The 18,992-nt window shown below is 35.8% G+C and overlaps 2 protein-coding genes across 11 annotated transcripts in view; one reads left to right on the top strand and one right to left on the bottom strand.

Annotated features, from left to right (window-relative positions):
* Positions 1-18,125, top strand: part of 140up (RPII140-upstream gene protein) — a 41,303-nt gene extending 23,178 nt beyond the window's left edge. For all 5 annotated transcript variants that reach the window (XM_071693781.1, XM_071693782.1, XM_071693786.1 and 2 more), the window contains 8 exons: positions 438-637; positions 837-977; positions 1,298-1,492; positions 9,922-10,221; positions 13,555-13,704; positions 15,400-15,521; positions 16,723-16,862; positions 17,850-18,125. In XM_071693781.1, the coding sequence (XP_071549882.1) occupies positions 438-637; positions 837-977; positions 1,298-1,492; positions 9,922-10,221; positions 13,555-13,704; positions 15,400-15,521; positions 16,723-16,862; positions 17,850-18,040 (1,439 nt within the window). In that variant the 3' untranslated portion in view covers positions 18,041-18,125. The remainder of the gene's footprint in view (positions 1-437; positions 638-836; positions 978-1,297; positions 1,493-9,921; positions 10,222-13,554; positions 13,705-15,399; positions 15,522-16,722; positions 16,863-17,849) is intronic.
* The window catches only part of LOC139765887 (uncharacterized), a 123,636-nt gene that overhangs the window by 95,281 nt on the left and 9,363 nt on the right, over positions 1-18,992 (bottom strand). The gene's annotated exons all lie outside the window — the stretch shown is intronic.

The raw sequence follows: 18,992 nt of genomic DNA, 5'->3' as shown, positions 1-18,992 counted from the left end.
GAGGACATGTTCAGGGACATAATAATTTCAAAGGACATATGGCCTCCAATGTTTCTAGATCTTGCACCCCCGGTTTACTATATGTGTGGAGCGATGAAAGGCAAAGTTTACAAAGACAATCCTCATACTCTCCCTGAACTTAAGGAAGCCATTGCAAATTTCATCAGGAGCATCTTTCTGAATGATTTGTTGCATGTTTTAGCCAACAAGATGTGTAGATGTGTGTCTACAGGCATTTGGGTGCTATTTCCAACATTTTCTGTAACTTGAATAAGTATGGGAAATGTATTTGTATTAATATACAACGACTCTCTAAATATACTATTCATCAACAGTTGATGCACAGTGACTTTTGGCTCACCCTGTTTGATCCATATGTATTGTTTGAAATTTGGTTGAAATTAATAACATTTCCAGCCCATTGTAATAACTTTCAGCTAAAGCAGTACAGGTGTGGAAAATTCTTCTGGGTGTTTTTGCTCTCTCATGGTCACTGGTATCATATCAAGATGAACTGCGTCGCTCGGTACCAGAAAAAGAGCAGCTGTCCTGCTGTGGTACTACTACGTGCTTATTATGGCGAACCACTATGGTTGCTTCAAGGATAATCACAATAGGTTCATTTGCTGCAATACTTGTAAGTTCAATTTAGTGTTCCCCTTACTAAAATTTCTATTCAAAACAAAAGCAAATAACTACAGGTATAAAGTTTGTATCAATACATGATTAGTAAAGTAAAAATAAAAATGACAATGGCATTATAAAATTCAAATACTCGCCATTTTAACAACTAACTTCAAACTCTGATAATAAAACCCAATTCTCTCTGTTTACAGCAACCAGACCAGGATCCTCGATCAATACTGTCCATACGATGGCCAGATTCTCATGGTAATATTGTTATTCCATTTCCCGTTGTGACTGCCTTTGTCTTGGCAACCCATTGGCTCATAATGACAGCTTGGATACATGCACAGGTCAGTTCAATATCACTATAATGTACTGTAAAAGACACTATTATGAAGTAATAACTAATCCATATTCAGGCTACTGCTGTATTTAATTCCACACTAACAATGATATCCACGTCCAAAAGTACGTGAAAATTTTGGGAAATATATGATTTATATACTGCTACATATGTCACAAATAATACTCTGTGTGTTGGGCTTAATTCAACTTGCTCAAAATTTAAGTAAGATATGCCATGTTACTTTAAACAATATCAGTAAGAAAAACTGACTAAAAAATTTACCATGATATTCTGTGTGCCATTGAAAGTTTATACTTTCTTTAGGGAACAAGATTTTGTGCCCTTGATGATGGCAGTGCTCGACCAGTTCTAGAAATGCTGTACAACTGCGTCATGGGCCTTGTCCATATCTTTTGCTATGTCAATGTCAAAGACACACCCTCCCGAAGACGTATGGCATTTTTCTATATCTTCTGTCTTGTTGAGAATACTGCAATGATTGCAGTATGGTATGTTGAGGTCAGTATTTAATCAAAATTCATTGGAACTCTCAGTTCTGATTTTTCATTGTTATTTTTTTCTCTCCTTTGTCTCTTGCTTAATCATAAGGTGTAAATTTATATATACTATGATATGAGCGTGTATTACTACTACTCCTGACGCTATACATGAGACTTGGTCAATCAGCTGCTTTACCTCAGGGGTTATCAGATCTGGCTTTTAACAAAATAATCAAGTTCACTTAAATCATCTTCAAAGTACATCCCTGGGCTCTTCTGCATTCTGACAAATTTAACAGAAACATATATTTCTCTCTTTTCTACCATTTCCTAAGTATACGAAACTCCCTTGCAGTAGATTTCACAAAACCCTCCATAACAGTGGTCTTCATATTGGCTACAGAACTCCTCTTACAAGTTTATACTGTCAAAGAAAGTACTCAGCCCTTGAGCAGATTCCTCTAATATATCTCCACTTTGAGTCTGGTTTCCACTCTGATCCCTTAACCTCTTTAACCACTTAGCCAAACTCAAGCATTACATTACAGCTTTTACCAAATGATTTACATTCATATATCCCACTGTAATGATATATTTTTATAATTACCCAAGGACCAACATCTATCAGATTCCTGATGTTACCCAGTACCTTTATAAAAGTTCCTGCAGCCCAAGGTTGTGCAGTTCTTATCCCACTCTCTTCCATTTCTTTCTACAAGGCCTCCCATTACCTCAAGCAAACCTCAAGATGAAGGTGCTTTCATATGCAAACCACCCCACAATCATATCCTAGCTCCACAGTTGGAACATCAAACATACAGCACCACATTATACAGTTGGAACAGTACCTCACCATCCACATCTACACATGTCCTCAATCAATCTTTTAACCCAAGACAGACACAAAACCAGCTCACACCCTCCTGTCACCTTGAATGGACAGTCAACTACCAATGAAAAAAACATCAATCATTCTAGACATCACACATGACATTCACTAACCACATCAATATCATCAACATAAAATCAGCCCACAAACTAAATACTCTCAAAAACTAAATGGTGCTAGGTTTGGACAAGAAAAAGAATCCCTCAACATCAGCAAACAATTTGTCTGCTCCACTTTAAACTGTGTCTCACAATGAAATACCTAAAATTTCATGAGTATCTGATTTAGAATTTCCAAGTTATGACCAAGGTTAAGATTAAGGATAAAGTGTGACTCCTGACAATGGACTGACAAACTGATGGACAATGGATGTTGTGGACAAAGCAATCCTCAAGTGTCTACCATACAACACAGGCAACTCAAAATTACTTATTGACAGCCATCATGGCTTTCGATATATGGAACTGTTCACACACACAAAGACAAGAGACAAATGAACTGATGAACAAATAGCAGTATAACCCATTTGCCTTCCAAAACCTGTAGGCTTCTTGTGTGATGAAAATATAGGCTGCCTCTGTAAGTATATGCCAGAGTAATTAGACAAAAATAAATGGCTAAGACTGAGAAAGTGGTAAGATGGTTAAAATAAAGACATTTATTAAAGTACAATCATATTTTAGGCACAATATTAAGTTTAAGAACATAGGTAAACTAATGAACTGGTGACAAAGTTAATGTCTGGTGGTCATATGATGGGGTGAAAGAAACATTATCAAGCTGAAGTACTAACATTGCTACATATATTAATGAAGGATAGAGATGTAAGTATGGAAGTGAAGAAATGTAAGAATGGAAGTGAGGAATGATTAAGGGACAGTATAGTCATCCCAACCCTGACTTATGCAGCCGAAACATGGACATGGGATGAGTCAGAGAGGTTAAGAATTCCAGCTGTGAAAATGAGTTTTTTGAGAGGAACACGTGGTATGACTAGATGGAATGAAAAAAAGTAAAAAGAGGTGTATGAAACTTTCGGTATGGCAGGGAATGAAAGGGAATGAACTATGAAGTGGCAGATTTGGTGAAATGTAATACTTTGAGGTGCTTTGGGCATGTGGAGAGAATGCAAGACACGGAGTTTACAAGGAGAGTGTATGATAGTACAATTAAAGGGGTTAGTACGAGAGGAAAACCAACTGTGACATGGGGAAACAGGATGAAAGAGTACTGGATGGAGAGAAGCTGGGGAAGACTGCATGGAATGGTGTATGCAAAAAAGGCATGTAAGGACAAGGATAAGTGGAGACCTATGCTATGACCATCCACTTGATAGGATTTCCCAAAGGGAATGGGCATCAGAGATATATATATGATTAGTACACATTAGGGATACCCTGACTTATACTTTACAGTTCCAGTCATGACTTCATATATTAAGAAAAAAAAAATCATGTCTGATGTAAACTGAGATTAACACTTTAATATCTTTCCACAGATGGTGAAATTTGAAGTGTGGTTTCGAGTGACAATGGTGTTTTCTGTGGAGACCTTATGGACAATGGGTGTTTGCTGTACAATTGGTTATTACTCTTTTCTCCACCCCGATCGAAACAACATTGGTTCTTTAAGCAACCAAGCTTCATGGCGACATTGATACTTGTCCCATAAGCTACTCTATAGGCTTTTAGACAGTAAAGTGCTACTGACTGGATGACCATGGCCTTCAAATCAGTATATGTTTCAGTTAATTTACAGAAACTAGTCATCTTATCTCACCTAATTTCCTTAATTCCATCTTCAAGATCTCATACCATGAAGAAAATGTGTGTGAGAGCACTTGAGTTTCTCCTCATGTGATGTGAAAAAGGCTTGTGAGTTACTAGCACCCAAACATGCAAAAGGATGAGAAGTGTAAATGGGACAGAGAAAATTGTAGTGATGGGGTATAGATGGCTAAACCAGGGCATATGAAGTGGTAAGGGCTAAGCCATAGAAAGGTCTGTGGGGCTTGGCTGTGGATGGTGGCTCTGGTCCTGGTGCATTATACATAAGCTAGGAAATGGATGTGAACTAATGAGGTTGTTATCCATCTGTTCCTAGCACTACCTCACTAATGCAAGAAATGATGAACATGTATGAAGGAATTTTTTTATACATCCATCATTATTACGACTACTCCCATTCCAAATCACTTACACTTATTATCATCTGATGCCCATTGTGCAGAAGTATGAAACTTCACATTTGAATAATATTTCTTACTTTATTACTCTCCATACCAAGATAATTCATGATGTGGGACCAGTCTCTGATTTGAATAGTTTTATTTCTGAGTTTACTTTCAAATCTGTGCTAATCACGGGAAAGTCTTGCACAATGCATATACTGTACCCTGTAATTTATTAATTTTAGGAATTACTGGCAAATAACATTGGTTAAAGAATCTGTAAACCATATCTAAAAATCTCTTTTGGAAAAGTTATGAACAATCTCTTATGCAATGTAAAGTAGTAATTGATTGTTTGGTCTTTCTTATGAACTTTATAAACATATCCAATAATTCAGTCATATTTATATAGGTGGCTGTTCTTTCTATTCTCTTAAAATGTCTACAGTGATTATGGCAGATGCAGTAAACAAAAATAACTCAACAAAGTAAATTGGCAGACAACAACAGTAAATTGGTTCTTGCGATATGTGAACTGATATACACGGGTGTACTTAAACACTCACAGCAAGATTAAGAATTACACTATTTATATTACATCCTTCAATCAAACCCTCAGGTAGTCCCTTCATATATGATATACATTATAATCTTTTGCATCTATCCTATGAACAGATGCATTACGGAAGAAATTCAACCTAAGATAAATATATGCAAATAGGTACAGTATATTATAAAAAGTTATATATTCCAGAGAAGTTAATGCAGAAGGGCAAAACTTCAATATTCAGATTGCACTGATAAAGTAATATCTACATTCTAGAACATTCTATGAATCACCTCAAGGGCAACAAATCAATGAGACCACATGCTTTGCCACTACTATACCAAAGATATCATATATGCACATACACATAAATCATCAAATTATGCTTTTATGTACCCATCATGTCAGTACTGATTGCCTTCCATGATTGTCTTTAATCTTTAAATACTTGTATCAACTTTTTGCTGAACATTTTCCAGCATAATGATCAAGTATATATGATTGTAAGATTGGAGTAATCAGAGTTACCCTGACCCACTACTGTTAGCTTAGTTTTATACATTTTTTACAAAATTTTAATCAGAAGGCTGTGCTGCTGCTACTCTTGAATATAAGAGTCTTTTCAAAAGCTTACACATACAAATGTAACATAAGGAATACTAAAAACGGTACTGGAAGATTATCAAAAATCTGTATTTCTTAAATCCTTAACTCCCAAAGCATGTTACTAGGTTCAGCCTGCAAGATGATACACCACTTGTGAAAAATCACCTTTGGTGAGGCTGTATCATTGGAAATACAGTCTTGTCAAAAAACTTTTCACTCCACAGAAGTCTTCATTTTCCTATAAATGGAATTAATGCATCCTTGTACTGCAGGAGCCTCAGAAAGAGGTTCTGGGTAACACCAGGACTCTTTTATAAAACATGGTTTTGTTATAATTATGAACAAATAAAAAACTTCCAAAATCCTTGATCCAGTTACTGCAATCCAGACTGCAGGCAACTTGGAGCATAAAATTTCAGTAATGTTTGTTAAATGTTTTATAAATTTTCAAAAATACCATTTAGAACCTGCAACTGGTATACATTCTGTTGTTATGTTTAGACGATAATTTAAACAAAGCTTGTTGCAAGGATTATAGATTTTTGATAATCTGACTTTATTATGCTACTTTTAGACTCAAAATAGATAAAGATTTCATATGTTCACAGTGGCAGGCAAACAGTATCAAATGGCCAAACTCTAGTTTTGTATATCCTTTACCATTTGATATTGGCACTGAGACTTTTAAGACATGCCTTTGTTCAGCATGTCTAAAACCAATAATTTTTGTCTACAGTCTTAATTACCAGTAAAGTAATACCATTAAAAAAAGAAAAAGCCTGTCAAGCTATTCACATTAATGTATATATGTTGCAACCTCATTCCGTCGTTTTCAAAGTCACTAGCTCTAGCCTGTAAAATAATCAATTTATACTCCATTACCATAATATGTAATGCTTTACTTGCATTTTGTGTATGTCTAAATAACAATCTGAAATGAAGTTATTTTCATTTTACAGTCCTGATAATAAAAAATTTTCCTCCCAGTAGGGTGGATTAGGTTCTCATTATCTCCATGAAAATTTGCATATGTAATAAAGATGTAGTACCCAAGTATGCAAACAAATAAATTAATAAATACTATACATAAAACTGAAAACAAATCTGTCAAGCTTCATGCTATCAATTCATTATTCCATAAATCAAATTATTCTAGGCAGATGGGTAAGGAAGAACATTATCAATGTATCTCCAGCATTTCATAGAAGGCAAAGAGGAGGGAACAAGGGACTGGAAATTCTTCTATTGGAGAACAATTCTTCTTAAAAGTCTCAGTGCCAATATCAAATGGTAAAGGATATACAAAACTAGAGTTTTGGCCATTTGATACTGTTTGCCTGCCACTGTAAACTCATCTGTCAAATTCCTGAATTAATATCCCAAGAGGATGCCAAAGGTGATTTGAAAATCTGTAAGGAATTTGAGATTCCATTACTCCACAGGAAATCTAGCATGGTGCTGGCAAATGCCAAGTAAGTCAAATTCCCTGACAGTGGCACTGCATGCAAAATAGAATAGGAAAATCAATCTTTAAATATTAAAAAACAAAAAGAATAGGAGCAATTCCAAAAGCATTGTAAAAAGAAAATCTTTGAAATTAAGCACAACCTTCTGAATATTCCAAGAGAGACATATATAAGCCCAAATGAGTCTTCCACTAATATTTACCATTAATTTGGTAAACCTAACCAAACCTAACCTAAGGTAGGGGACAAATTGTTTCATAGGGTCTAGTGTCTGTCAGAAGCCCTCAGAGTATTCAGAAAATTTAACAATTCACAGTAATACAACAATATATAAAGAAAGTGTTTTTGAAACCAGCTGAGTTCATGTGAGAGTTCATAACAGGCATTTGTGTCTGGTTTTGGATTAGGTTCTGGAACAAGTTATTAGGTTTGATTCTATGATTTGATCCTAGGTTCCAAATTTATCAGCTTAGGATAGGTCCTAGAGCCACAGTTTGTCAAGTTAAAGGTTCCAAGTTTGTCAGATTAAGTTAGGTCTAAGATCCATAGTTTCTCCTTAGGTTAGGTTTGGTTACGTCCTTCAGTTTAGTGATAGGTAATGTCATGTTAGGGCCTACGTTACATCTCTGTATGTCCTTACATTAGGTCCTGCCTCAGAATAGGTTCCATGGTAGTATGTTAAGTCGTCAGGTTTAAGTCCTAGATTTTCTTAGGTCAAGTTCTGTACCAGGTCCTGGATTAGGTTCTTAGATTTGATCCTAATTTAGGTCAAATGCTAGTTTAAGTTGTTTAGATGGATTATGTTAAGATTTTTCGTAGCTTAGGTTTAGGTTAGGTGGCTTTGGTAAAATCCTTAAGTCAGATTAGATCCTGTTATTTCCTAGATTCTATGTTTTAATTTTTCATGTTCTAATTAAGCGAAAGTGACCGGATTTTCTAGACTTTAAAGTGGGACAGCTCTTAAATAATGGAAAAAGAAAAAATGTTATTACTAAGTACTGAGTCAGTTGAGATAAGAACATAATCTAAGCAATCCTAACATCCAATACACTGATGGTACTAGCACACCTACCATAGCTTCAGCATAGATTTAGCTGTAAGAAGCAATAAATATATGTTAAATAATCACAATACAATTTAATAAAACCTTAGTGCTATTCCAATAGGAAAGATATGATCCTGCACCTTTCAGGACTATCCCTATAATGTAGTGGTCAATGACTAATGGCTTATACCTCTTCATTAAGGATACAGTTATGAAGTTATGTATTTGGACTTTAATATATGAAACTGTTGGGCATTAGATGATATAGCTTGGGTTGGGATGTTACTCTTCTCACAGTCATTATCAACAAAGATATAATTTAAGTTCAAAATCACACCAGACCTTTGTTATTTATACAAGTATGCATAACTCCAGTAAAAATTGTATGCTGCTATACAGCTCACTGGTTGCAATTTTGATAAAAGGAGACATTTATGCTAATTTTCTATAAAAGCAGAACATTTTTATGGTCCTTAAGGTTCTTCGGATATAATGCAACATACTATACAGTTCAAAAGCATGACTTCGGCCAATTTTGAGACATCTGGTGGCTTTAAGTTAGGTCCTCGCTTTGTACTAACCTAACCCAGATCCTAAAGTACAACCAAATGTAGGACTTAATCTAGCCAATACATCTTGCAAAAACTTAGATCTAATGGTTCTTGACCCTAAAGAAATGAGGGTCAGGTACCGAATCCAAAGACACTACACAAGAAAAATGAATGATCTGAACATTATTTTTATAAATACTTGAATTTCCAGCCCTTGCTAGATAAAGGCATAAGGAAATGAACTTTCAAGAAAATTCCACTTTCCTCATTTTTATGTTCATACCTGTGAGAAGAGATACCAGAAGAAATTGAATGTAGGTGGGCAAGAAGTGAGAGTATATGTGGATAGAGGAATGGGGTGAGGAATGAGAGGTGTTCCATGAAGTACTGCTGAAAAATGCATGAAAGTATAGGGGAAATGGACAGGTGAGAAAGGGTAATGAGTGGTGAGGGTGGGATGTAGTGGTAAAGTTGCTAGCGAAAGCAAAAGGAGAGTTGTATGACCATTTCTTGGGAGATGTACAAGAAAAGTCAGCAGGAAGTGAAGAGGAGGGTAAATCTATGTTTAAGATGTGGAGGTATGCAAAGTGAGAGTCGTGAAAATTGGTTTTGTATAAAGAGAAGAACTGGTGAAAGCTGTAGTAAACATTGTGCAAATATTCTGCACGAATGAAAGTATTATGCAATTCTAAATTCCATCTCTGAATTTCCTCATTTGATTGTTACTGTAAGTACCTATGTGTAAAGCAACATTTTACAGATGAATCATTCAATCATAACGGAAGGATCCCAGAGTTCATGTATATCTCTGAATTTCACATTGACCTGCTTATTATAAGAATGATATTGTGTATCATAAAAGTAAAATTATAAGAAATATTTTACGTTAAATGACATTCAGATATCATGAAAACTTAAAACTAAGATATCCCTAAATTCTCGTTTTCTATCATGAACATCGCACCAAGCGGAGTGCATTTCTATCCAAAATGGAATACGATAATTATTTACTCCTTGAACAAGCTAAGTAATGTTAACTTACGAAATATTTAGTCCCTCAATTTAGGTTTGTAAGTATGCCCGTATTTCATTTCAATTGTAAACGACAAAATGCATCTTAACAGTAACAGAGAGTAAGAGTATACGATAATCAATGTTTGTTTTCTACCCTCAGTTGCCAGAGCGAGTCGTCTGCTCACACCCCAACATACCAACACGAATGGCGAGAGCAGGAGGACAATATTCACAATTTTATTCGATATTTTGGAAACTGCCAAAAAGGAGTGTATGGCGTGATTCTGGAGGAGCTATCATTGGGTTTAATGTACTGAAAGTCTTCAATAACCCTGATGCCATTGACCAAAACGTGCCTACCGTAAAGAATGCCGACAAGAAAGAGGAAACGGGACAGGACAGATTACGGCAAATGTTCTCATATGATGAGTTTGGAGACTTGAATCCTGAAATGACGACGGTAAACCACAGTTGTTTATTGGGGAATCTCGTAAAGGATTTCATAATTTAACAAAGGAAAAAGGCATAGATCATTAAGTTCCATTATCTACCAGGCTTTTATATTTTTGTGCATATTTACCCTATTTACCTCCCCCTTTTTGTATTATGCAAATAATACATAAGTTAATAAGAAAGTTACGGGCACCATATAGATAAAAAGAGGTGGGAAAATTATTATAGTAACTTATACCAGTTGTGACGATACAATAATAATAATTCCTTGATAAATAAAACTGTAGTGGGTAGGGCTATGAATATCAAGGAATGTGGCGTTAGGATAAAACTTGGCAAAACATTTCTAGAAATCAACAATCTATCAAATATCCTCCCCTAGCTCCCTAGGCAGCCAAAAAGTTTTCAATTTGGATGTTAGTTGAAAAAAATATGTCTATGGTGGTTTGATGTTTAGTTCCCGAATTGATACCAACAGTTGCCATATCGAAGACTGTGTTGAGGGAGTAATCCTGGCCAATGTTCATCCAAACTAAAGGTTAAGGCTTCGGTTAAAGCTGAATCTGAAGGTTACACTGAGATGAACATTATCCTGAATTGTACTCTTAATACATTATCCTGTGGCAGGATCATCCTGTGTGGTGGCTTTTGAGGGACCAGAAGCACTTTGCCCCCTGATGAGTTTACATTAAGATTTTGTGTACAACATTTTCATTCTTTCCACCAAACATAACCACATTCAGTGAATATTTATCATGTGCTGGAAGAAAACAATACATGTGGTACATTATGACTGAAACATTGAATATGATGGTAAATACTAGCTCCTGCATAATGTTGGGTAAAGTTGTTATGGTTTTTGTTGATTTTAAAACATGTTTTCATAACTTTTACATTGCCCTATTGACTTAGGTTGGTGCCCATACGTCACTGTTTTTCTTTCCGTTTACTGTAACTATATACACTCATAATTCTTGAATCATCTGCCTTTGGGAAAAATGTATGGACATTAATGCTTTGGGATGGCATTCTATGCAGTTACGAGATCCAACTTCCAAATTTTTCTATTTATTAGCCAATTTATGCAGGCCTGTACAAGAACTGCACTCTCTCATTTGCAGTATGTAATTAGCAAACTGTGAAAATTGCTGATATTAGTGATGAAAACCCTTAGTAATCATATTTGTTTAAGAAAAAACTTCCAAAAATAAAGCACATCTTTACTACATATTCCTGACATTACATCTGGCATACCTCATGGGTCTTGTGGTGATGCAACATAACTTAAAACATACATAGCATGATTTTTGCCAAGTATTTTTCAACATGTTCATACAAATATCATTTTATGTAGAAAACTATTCCAGTTAATGCTAATGACAAATTATCCAGGCCCCACAAAACTTTCCATGGTTTACCCCAGACACTTCACATGCCCTAGTTCAATCCATTGACAGCACGTCGACCCCGGTATACCACATTGTTCCAATTCACTCTAATCCTTGCATGCCTTTCACCCTCCTGTATGTTCAAGCCCCGATCGCTCAAATTCTTTTTCACTCCATCCTTCCACCTCATATATATTATAAAAAAAAATCACTTTGGTAACTTAATTTTCTTGTACAACCTTCTTTGCATGTCATTCAATGAATTGTACAAGAGAAATTTTCTTGTACAACCTTCTTTGCATGTCATTCAATGAACTGTACAAGAGAAATTATGCAACCACAAAAGTTCCTGTCTTTCGTTGGAATTTTGAAAAAATACATTTTATTTTTCTGTGCAAAACAAGATAATTTGGTATGGTAGACAAAGTTAAATACAATTTCGTTGTTTGGGTACAGTGATAATATTTTCAGAAAGAATCAAGAAGGGCAGGAACTTAAACTAACCTAGTTTTGCGCAGTTGTATAAAATTCCTTATATCAATTTTAACAAAAGACGCATAATTTCATACTTCTACAATCACAACAAGGACCTTCTAAACCTACTAGTTATCAGAAGGCTTAGTGATGGCTGGGGACTTAGCCAACATTTCATCGGCCGTCAAGTTTCACTTCTCTAGCCCATATTGCTCTGCTCTCTTTCTGCCACATCTATGCATTGGCTGCTGGCATTCAATCCATAAGCATTCAGTTTCTCCATCTCACACAACAATTGACAACACATAACTCGCACAACTTTCGCTTTGTAACCTTAGATTTGCTCATATTGAGCCCTATGTACTAGCCCTGCTGTGGCAAAATCTCATAAGTACTGTGTCTATCTATTTTTTATATTTATTATACTTTGTTGGTCTCCTGCATTAGCGAGGTAGCGCAAGGGAACAGACGAAAGAATGGCCCAACCCGCCCACATACACATGTATATACATACACGTCCACACACGCACATATTCATACCTATACACTTCAACGTATACATATACATACAAACACAGACATATACATGTAGACACATGTACATAATTCATACTTACTGCCTTTATTCATTCCCATTGCCACCCCGCCACACATGAAAAGACAACCTCCTCCCCCTACATGCGCGCGAGGTAGCATTAGGAAAAGACAACAAAGGCCACATTCGTTCACAGTCTCTAGCTGTCATGTATAATGCACCGAAACCACAGCAAACCACTCTGTCTATCTATCTAACGATTTATCTATACCTATCCATCACTCTCCCTATAAACATGCCTTTCACTGTATCAGTATCATCTGCCACATATTAATATTTCTCACAATTTGATTTTCTGCACATGAGCAAATTACCTCAAACACTTTTTTTCCCCATCAGATCTAGAACAATTTGTCTAACCTCTGAAAATACGAGAATTTCCATTACCACTGCAACTCTGAATGTACATACTGAATATTTACACTTGTACCCTTTTAATCTCACATTTATCCAGTCATGCTTCATATAATCAAAATCCTCAAAAAAAATACAATACCCTGAAGTTCCAGTTCTTACTCCAACAAATTTCTTCAATACCAACAGTAAGCCTCTGCAGATTCTATTATCACAACTCAAACCTCCATTCCCTTCTAACTTGACTTCATTAATTTGATTTCATTGCTGGACATGTGTTCTAACCATCCATCAATGTATAAATAAACAACAACCTTTGCGACATTACGATTTTATGTCTTATTTCAGTGTTAACATAACACTAGCTCTAGTTATTTTTAGTGTCGATAACTAAATTTGGAAGCATGCTTTTCAGGCTAGTCACTCTTTATGTAATTATGAAGGTCTTTCAATATTATCAGCATCTTTGTATAATCAACATTAGCTTTACATGAAACCTATCCAAGTGTTCATGCTTTCATCCCAACAGATTGCGCAATGTGCTATGTTAGGAGTACTTACAGGATCACTAATTGGTGGTACACTTCAATCAAAAGAGAGTTATTTGAAGTTCATAGAAAGGAACCAAGGAACTGCTTTCCAGAATGCATTTGATGCTAAAAGACAACTACAAACAAAGGTAAGCATAAATATTAAAATAAATTTATTTTATGTAATGTATGCTTATGATCATCCTTTCTGAAAACAACCATTACATCTTTGATAAATTGGAAAGTGTGTGGCATTCATTTTTACATTACCATGAGCTGATATCACGATTATAAGAGGTAAGCTTAGCCCTTTCCCATCGTCCAATGTTTGTTCACCAGCATCAAAATAGTGCAATACATTTCATAATACCTAAATTAATTTTTTCTTGTTTTGTTACTAGTACAAGGATCACTTTTGTAGGGTGTTTTTGACTCTAGACCAAAGATTACTGCCACAAATCACAGCGTTTGACTTCACAATTTTAGCAACCAAAAAAACAGAAACTTCACAATACAGAGTAAATCTGTTCCCTAATCAATAGAAGACATCAATGGAAATGACCTTATACAAGGTTCTCTATCATACTATGGTCAGAAATAGTGGTATGAAAAAGTGAAAAGGATTATTTTTTCCCCCATACTTGACTGCCACTTACAGCATTTGCATCAGGAACTGACAAAGAAAGGCTGCATTTGTTAACATCCATTTTCTAGCTGTCTTGTATTAAGCCCTAAAACTACAGCCCCCTATCCACAACCAGGCATCACAAACCTTCCATGGTTTCCCCGACTGCTTCACATGACCTGGTTCAGTCCACTGACAGCATGTCAACTTTGTATACCACATCATTCTAATTCACTCTATCCCTTGCACAACTGATATCCAAATGTGTGTTCAGATTCCAATCACTCAAAATCTTTTTCACTCTAGCCTTCCAGCTCCAATTTGGTATCCCCATTCTCCCTCCACTTCTGATACTTACTATATTCTCTCTGGCAACCTCTCTTTAGTCATTCTCTCCATCATGTGTCCAAATCATTTCAGCACATGCTCTTCAACACTCACAACCACATTCTTCTCATTACCACATCGCTCTTATGCCTTTATTACTTACTCAGTAAAACTATTTTGCACCAATTATTGACCACAAACATTTCATTTCCAACACATATACTCTCGTCTGCCCATCCTCATCAATAGCCCATGCCTCACATCTGTAAAACATCGTCAGGATTGCTATACCTTCTGACATACCCAGTTTTGCCCTTCCAAGATGATGACCTCTCTTTCTACATATTCCTCAATGCTCCAAAAACCTTCACCCCCCAACCACCCTATGACTCACTTGCATTTCCATGGTTCCATTTGCTGCCACGTCCTTTCTCAGGTATCTAAAACATTTCACTTCTACCAGTTTTTTCCATTCAAACTCACACCTCAACTAATTTTCCCCTCTGCCCTGCTAAATCTAATAACCTTACTTTTATTCACATTTACTTTCACCTTCCTCCTTTCACACATTCTCCTACACTTGGTCGCCAATTTCTAGTTTCTCACTCAAATGTGCCATCAGTGCTTTGTCATCAACAAAAGTTATAAGACTTGCTTTCCAAGCCTCTCTCACCCTTTGCAGACTGCATACTCACCAAATGATGTGGCCTAAGGGGTAACCTATTGAAAATTCCTAGTAAAGTCTATTATTATTAATTCTTTCATGAGAAATGGTGCCATAATTTACTGGCTTGTGCATTATTGTTTCCTGATTTGAAAAATTCTTGAAAAATAAAATTAACCCAAAATTTTAATGATTAATTTCAACTAAAAGAAAGTTTTAAACCAACAGGTAACTCTAGGATTTGCCCGTGGTGCATGGATGTGGGGATGGAGATTAGGATTATTCTGTGGATCATTTATGTTTTTTACTACTGTTGTATCAGTATACCGAGGAAAGTCTGCACTTCTGGAGTAAGTAAAATTATATTTTACAATATATTAGTCTTCCCTTTATACTGACCATAGTACTTTACATTCTTAAGGAAAAAGTGGTCATGTAAAAGTTATGTGTACTTACTATATGCATTTATTCTACCAAATCACATGTTCCCTCAGGAGTATGTAAGAATCTTGAATGCATACACAAAGGTTTAATTTTTCATCAGATATTACCCTCCCCCCCCCCACCATTTTTTTCTATAAATGCTCTATACCAATACAAAACCATTTACATTAAATTCAATTTAGGTTCAAATTATTTCACAATCACTCATTTTCTTTTTATTGATTCCAAACACTTGTACTCTGTATACTATCTTTAAGTTTGCAGGGATTATTCCAAAACCAGGATGAAATGTTTGGCTAGGGGTTTGAGTTTGGAAACATTTTACTCCCTCCATACTTGTTGGCAGTTTCTTATGCTTGTGAGGCAGTACCAGGAACAAAGAAAAGGCCTCATTCACTCATCCTTCATCTATCTGTCATATGTAATGCACCAAAACCACACTCTCCTATCCATAACCTTGGCTGCTTCATATGCCCTGGTTCAGTTCATGGGCAGCATGTCACCCCCTTTATACCATAGTGCTCTATTTCACTATATTCTGTGCACACCTCTCGCCCTCCTGAATGCTCAGGTCCTGAGCACTGAAAATCTTTTCCACTTCATCCTTCCATCTCCAATATGGTCTCCTTCTTGTCTCCTCCATTTCTGACAAATTTATCCCTCTCTCAACCTTTCCTCACTCACTATCTCCAAAAGCCTTAGGATTATATATTTAAGTAATTAATAGTGGACATTACCAGACTTCACCACCTATTGGTTGCACTACAAGCTAGAAGTCACTCTCTATTGGCTGCATAATGATACAGCCCATTTTGGGGGTGACTTTTTGCTTGTCAATGGACAGAAAGGAGTAAAATCTTTCAAGGGCTTTCTCACTAAAACATCCATCACTTCCATGCTCCTGATTTGAGGAAGGGCCTTGAGATTGTATAATAATAATATACATATATGCCATATACACCAATGAGATTCAATTGAGCTACAATCTGAACCAAATGCATTCTTCTGTTTAGTAATATACACTGCATTTCAGTTATCGTTTCTAATAATGTACAAAACTCTTTATTTGTTTATAAAATATATTAAATTAAAAACTTCATATTCCAGGTATGTAACAGCCGGGAGTACTACAGGATTACTGTACAAGTTTAAGCAAGGACCTCGTGCTATGGTAGCTGGTGGGATTATTGGAGGAGCCCTTGGAACTATAGCAGGGCTTTCAAATCTTGCCATCATTTACCTTACAGGTATGGTGCCAACAAAGTCAAGTAACCTACTGTTGTGAAAAGCTGCACAAGCTTATTTTTGTGTACAAAACAACATTACTTGTAGATTAATTCTATATACAGAGCCTCTAACAAACTCCAGACATGCACTTCTTTTAGATGAATATTTTATTAATAACTTGAACAGTACGAAGGGGGAAAGTAAACTTCCAAAAGTAATGAAAGGAACTAATCATAAGGAGGTTAAGATACAAAAGCTAAGAACTCGTACCAGTAAATGTAACAATCATGCTACTGTAATGATTAAAACACTCTCATGAAATAATTCCCTTTGCAATATTTGGAGAGTAATCTAAATATATTCACAAGAAAAAAGTGCAGTATCAGAGGTACTAAAGGTAAATTAATGTAAATGAATGCATCAAATTAAAAGTATAACATCACAAGTTTCTGTGTTTAAAGAAAAAAATTCGCACCAAGTACTTTCAGAAACATCAAAAATGTAATGACTAGCTAAATAAAAGCTTAGGCCCAGTCTTCATGTAAAATCTCATGGATGTACAGTGAATTCTAAAAACTGTGGTAATTTACTGATGCACTTTAACACTTATACTTCTTTTGGAACACTGACACGACGGAGTATATTCTAACAAATATTTCAAGATATCACAATGTGCTGTATCCATAAATATTTGGACTTTCAACATGATCTCATATTATTTATAAAGAATCTCCCCTTCCCATCAGTATGTTTCCCATGCATTACTGATACTTCATACACTGGCTATAGTAAGAGTTGTCATGCATTTTTCAGAAGAGAAATAATAAGTGTTTAACCACCTTGATGCCTTCCTTTGCATATAACTTGGCATATCACTAGTACAACATGATGAATCTTGAAATGTTAAATTTTGTTTTTCACCAAGAATTTTGCTGATGCCTGTCTCCACTTTTTGAGTGCAAACCCATTACAAATAACCATAAATCTAATGTAACTGTCTATTACAGGTATATCAATGGATGAAGCAAGATACTGGCAGTATAGATGGAAAGAAGAGCAAAATGAAAAGAGACTTAAATCCCTACGCGAGGCTAGGTTTAGAGATTTTGATGTCCTTACCAAACATCATGAAGAACTTTCAACTAACAAAGTTGACTTGTTATCTGCTATTGATAAAGATGAAGATCATAATGAGTAGTCAACTATCATCTGTGGTGTAAATTAAAAATACTGTACCATTTGTTAATGGAATAAACTGAGAAAAAAATCTTATTTTCCTTACGCTGAGTGAGCAAGAGAATGAAAACATACAAAAGTCAAATGAGGATGTAACAAAGTAAACAGTCATAGTGACATCACACACTGCTGCTGCTGTTCCACCTTCATCTGGAATCACTCACCTCCCTCTATACGTACTTGCACACATCCCTCACTCTCTTCATAAAACTTGTCACTGCTTGATATAGCTTTCTTCTTACATCATGTATCTGAAACCTTCCACAAAGCATCTCTAACCTCTTCTTACATCATATATTTGAAACCTTCCACAAAGCATCTCTATCAACTCATAATATGTTTTCTCTGAATCCCTTAATGCCACATACAAATCCTTTTGTTTCCCTAAATATTTCTCATATACACTGCTCATTGCAAACACCAAATCCAAACATCTACCACTCCTGAAACCAAATTGTTCCTCCCCAGTCTAATGCTCTATGCATACCTCTACTCCCTCAATCACCACTTGCATACAACTTAACAGGAACACTTAAAAAACCTGTACCCCTGTAATTCAAACACTTACCTTTGTCACCAATGGCTTTATACAATGGCACTATACATGCATCATGCCAATCCTAAGAAATTTCATCATGAGCTATGCATACAGTTAAGATCCTAACTAACCAACAAACAATACAGTCACCACAGATATCTTACCAATTTCAATTGCAATACCACATGCTCCAGCCAACGTGCCACATTTCATCCTACATTAGACTTTTTCCACTTCTCTCTTCTCTAAACCACTTGCCATGACGCTCACATGTGTTTCACATACCACCCTAACCACATAACCTATCACCAAACTTGACAATTCTTCAAAATATTCACTCCATCTCCTCTTCACCTCATCACTGTCTATTACCACA

This window comes from Panulirus ornatus, chromosome 56, assembly GCF_036320965.1.
Source record: "Panulirus ornatus isolate Po-2019 chromosome 56, ASM3632096v1, whole genome shotgun sequence".
NCBI classification, from domain to species: domain Eukaryota; kingdom Metazoa; phylum Arthropoda; class Malacostraca; order Decapoda; family Palinuridae; genus Panulirus; species Panulirus ornatus.
This window is presented reverse-complemented; position numbering and strand designations above follow the sequence as displayed.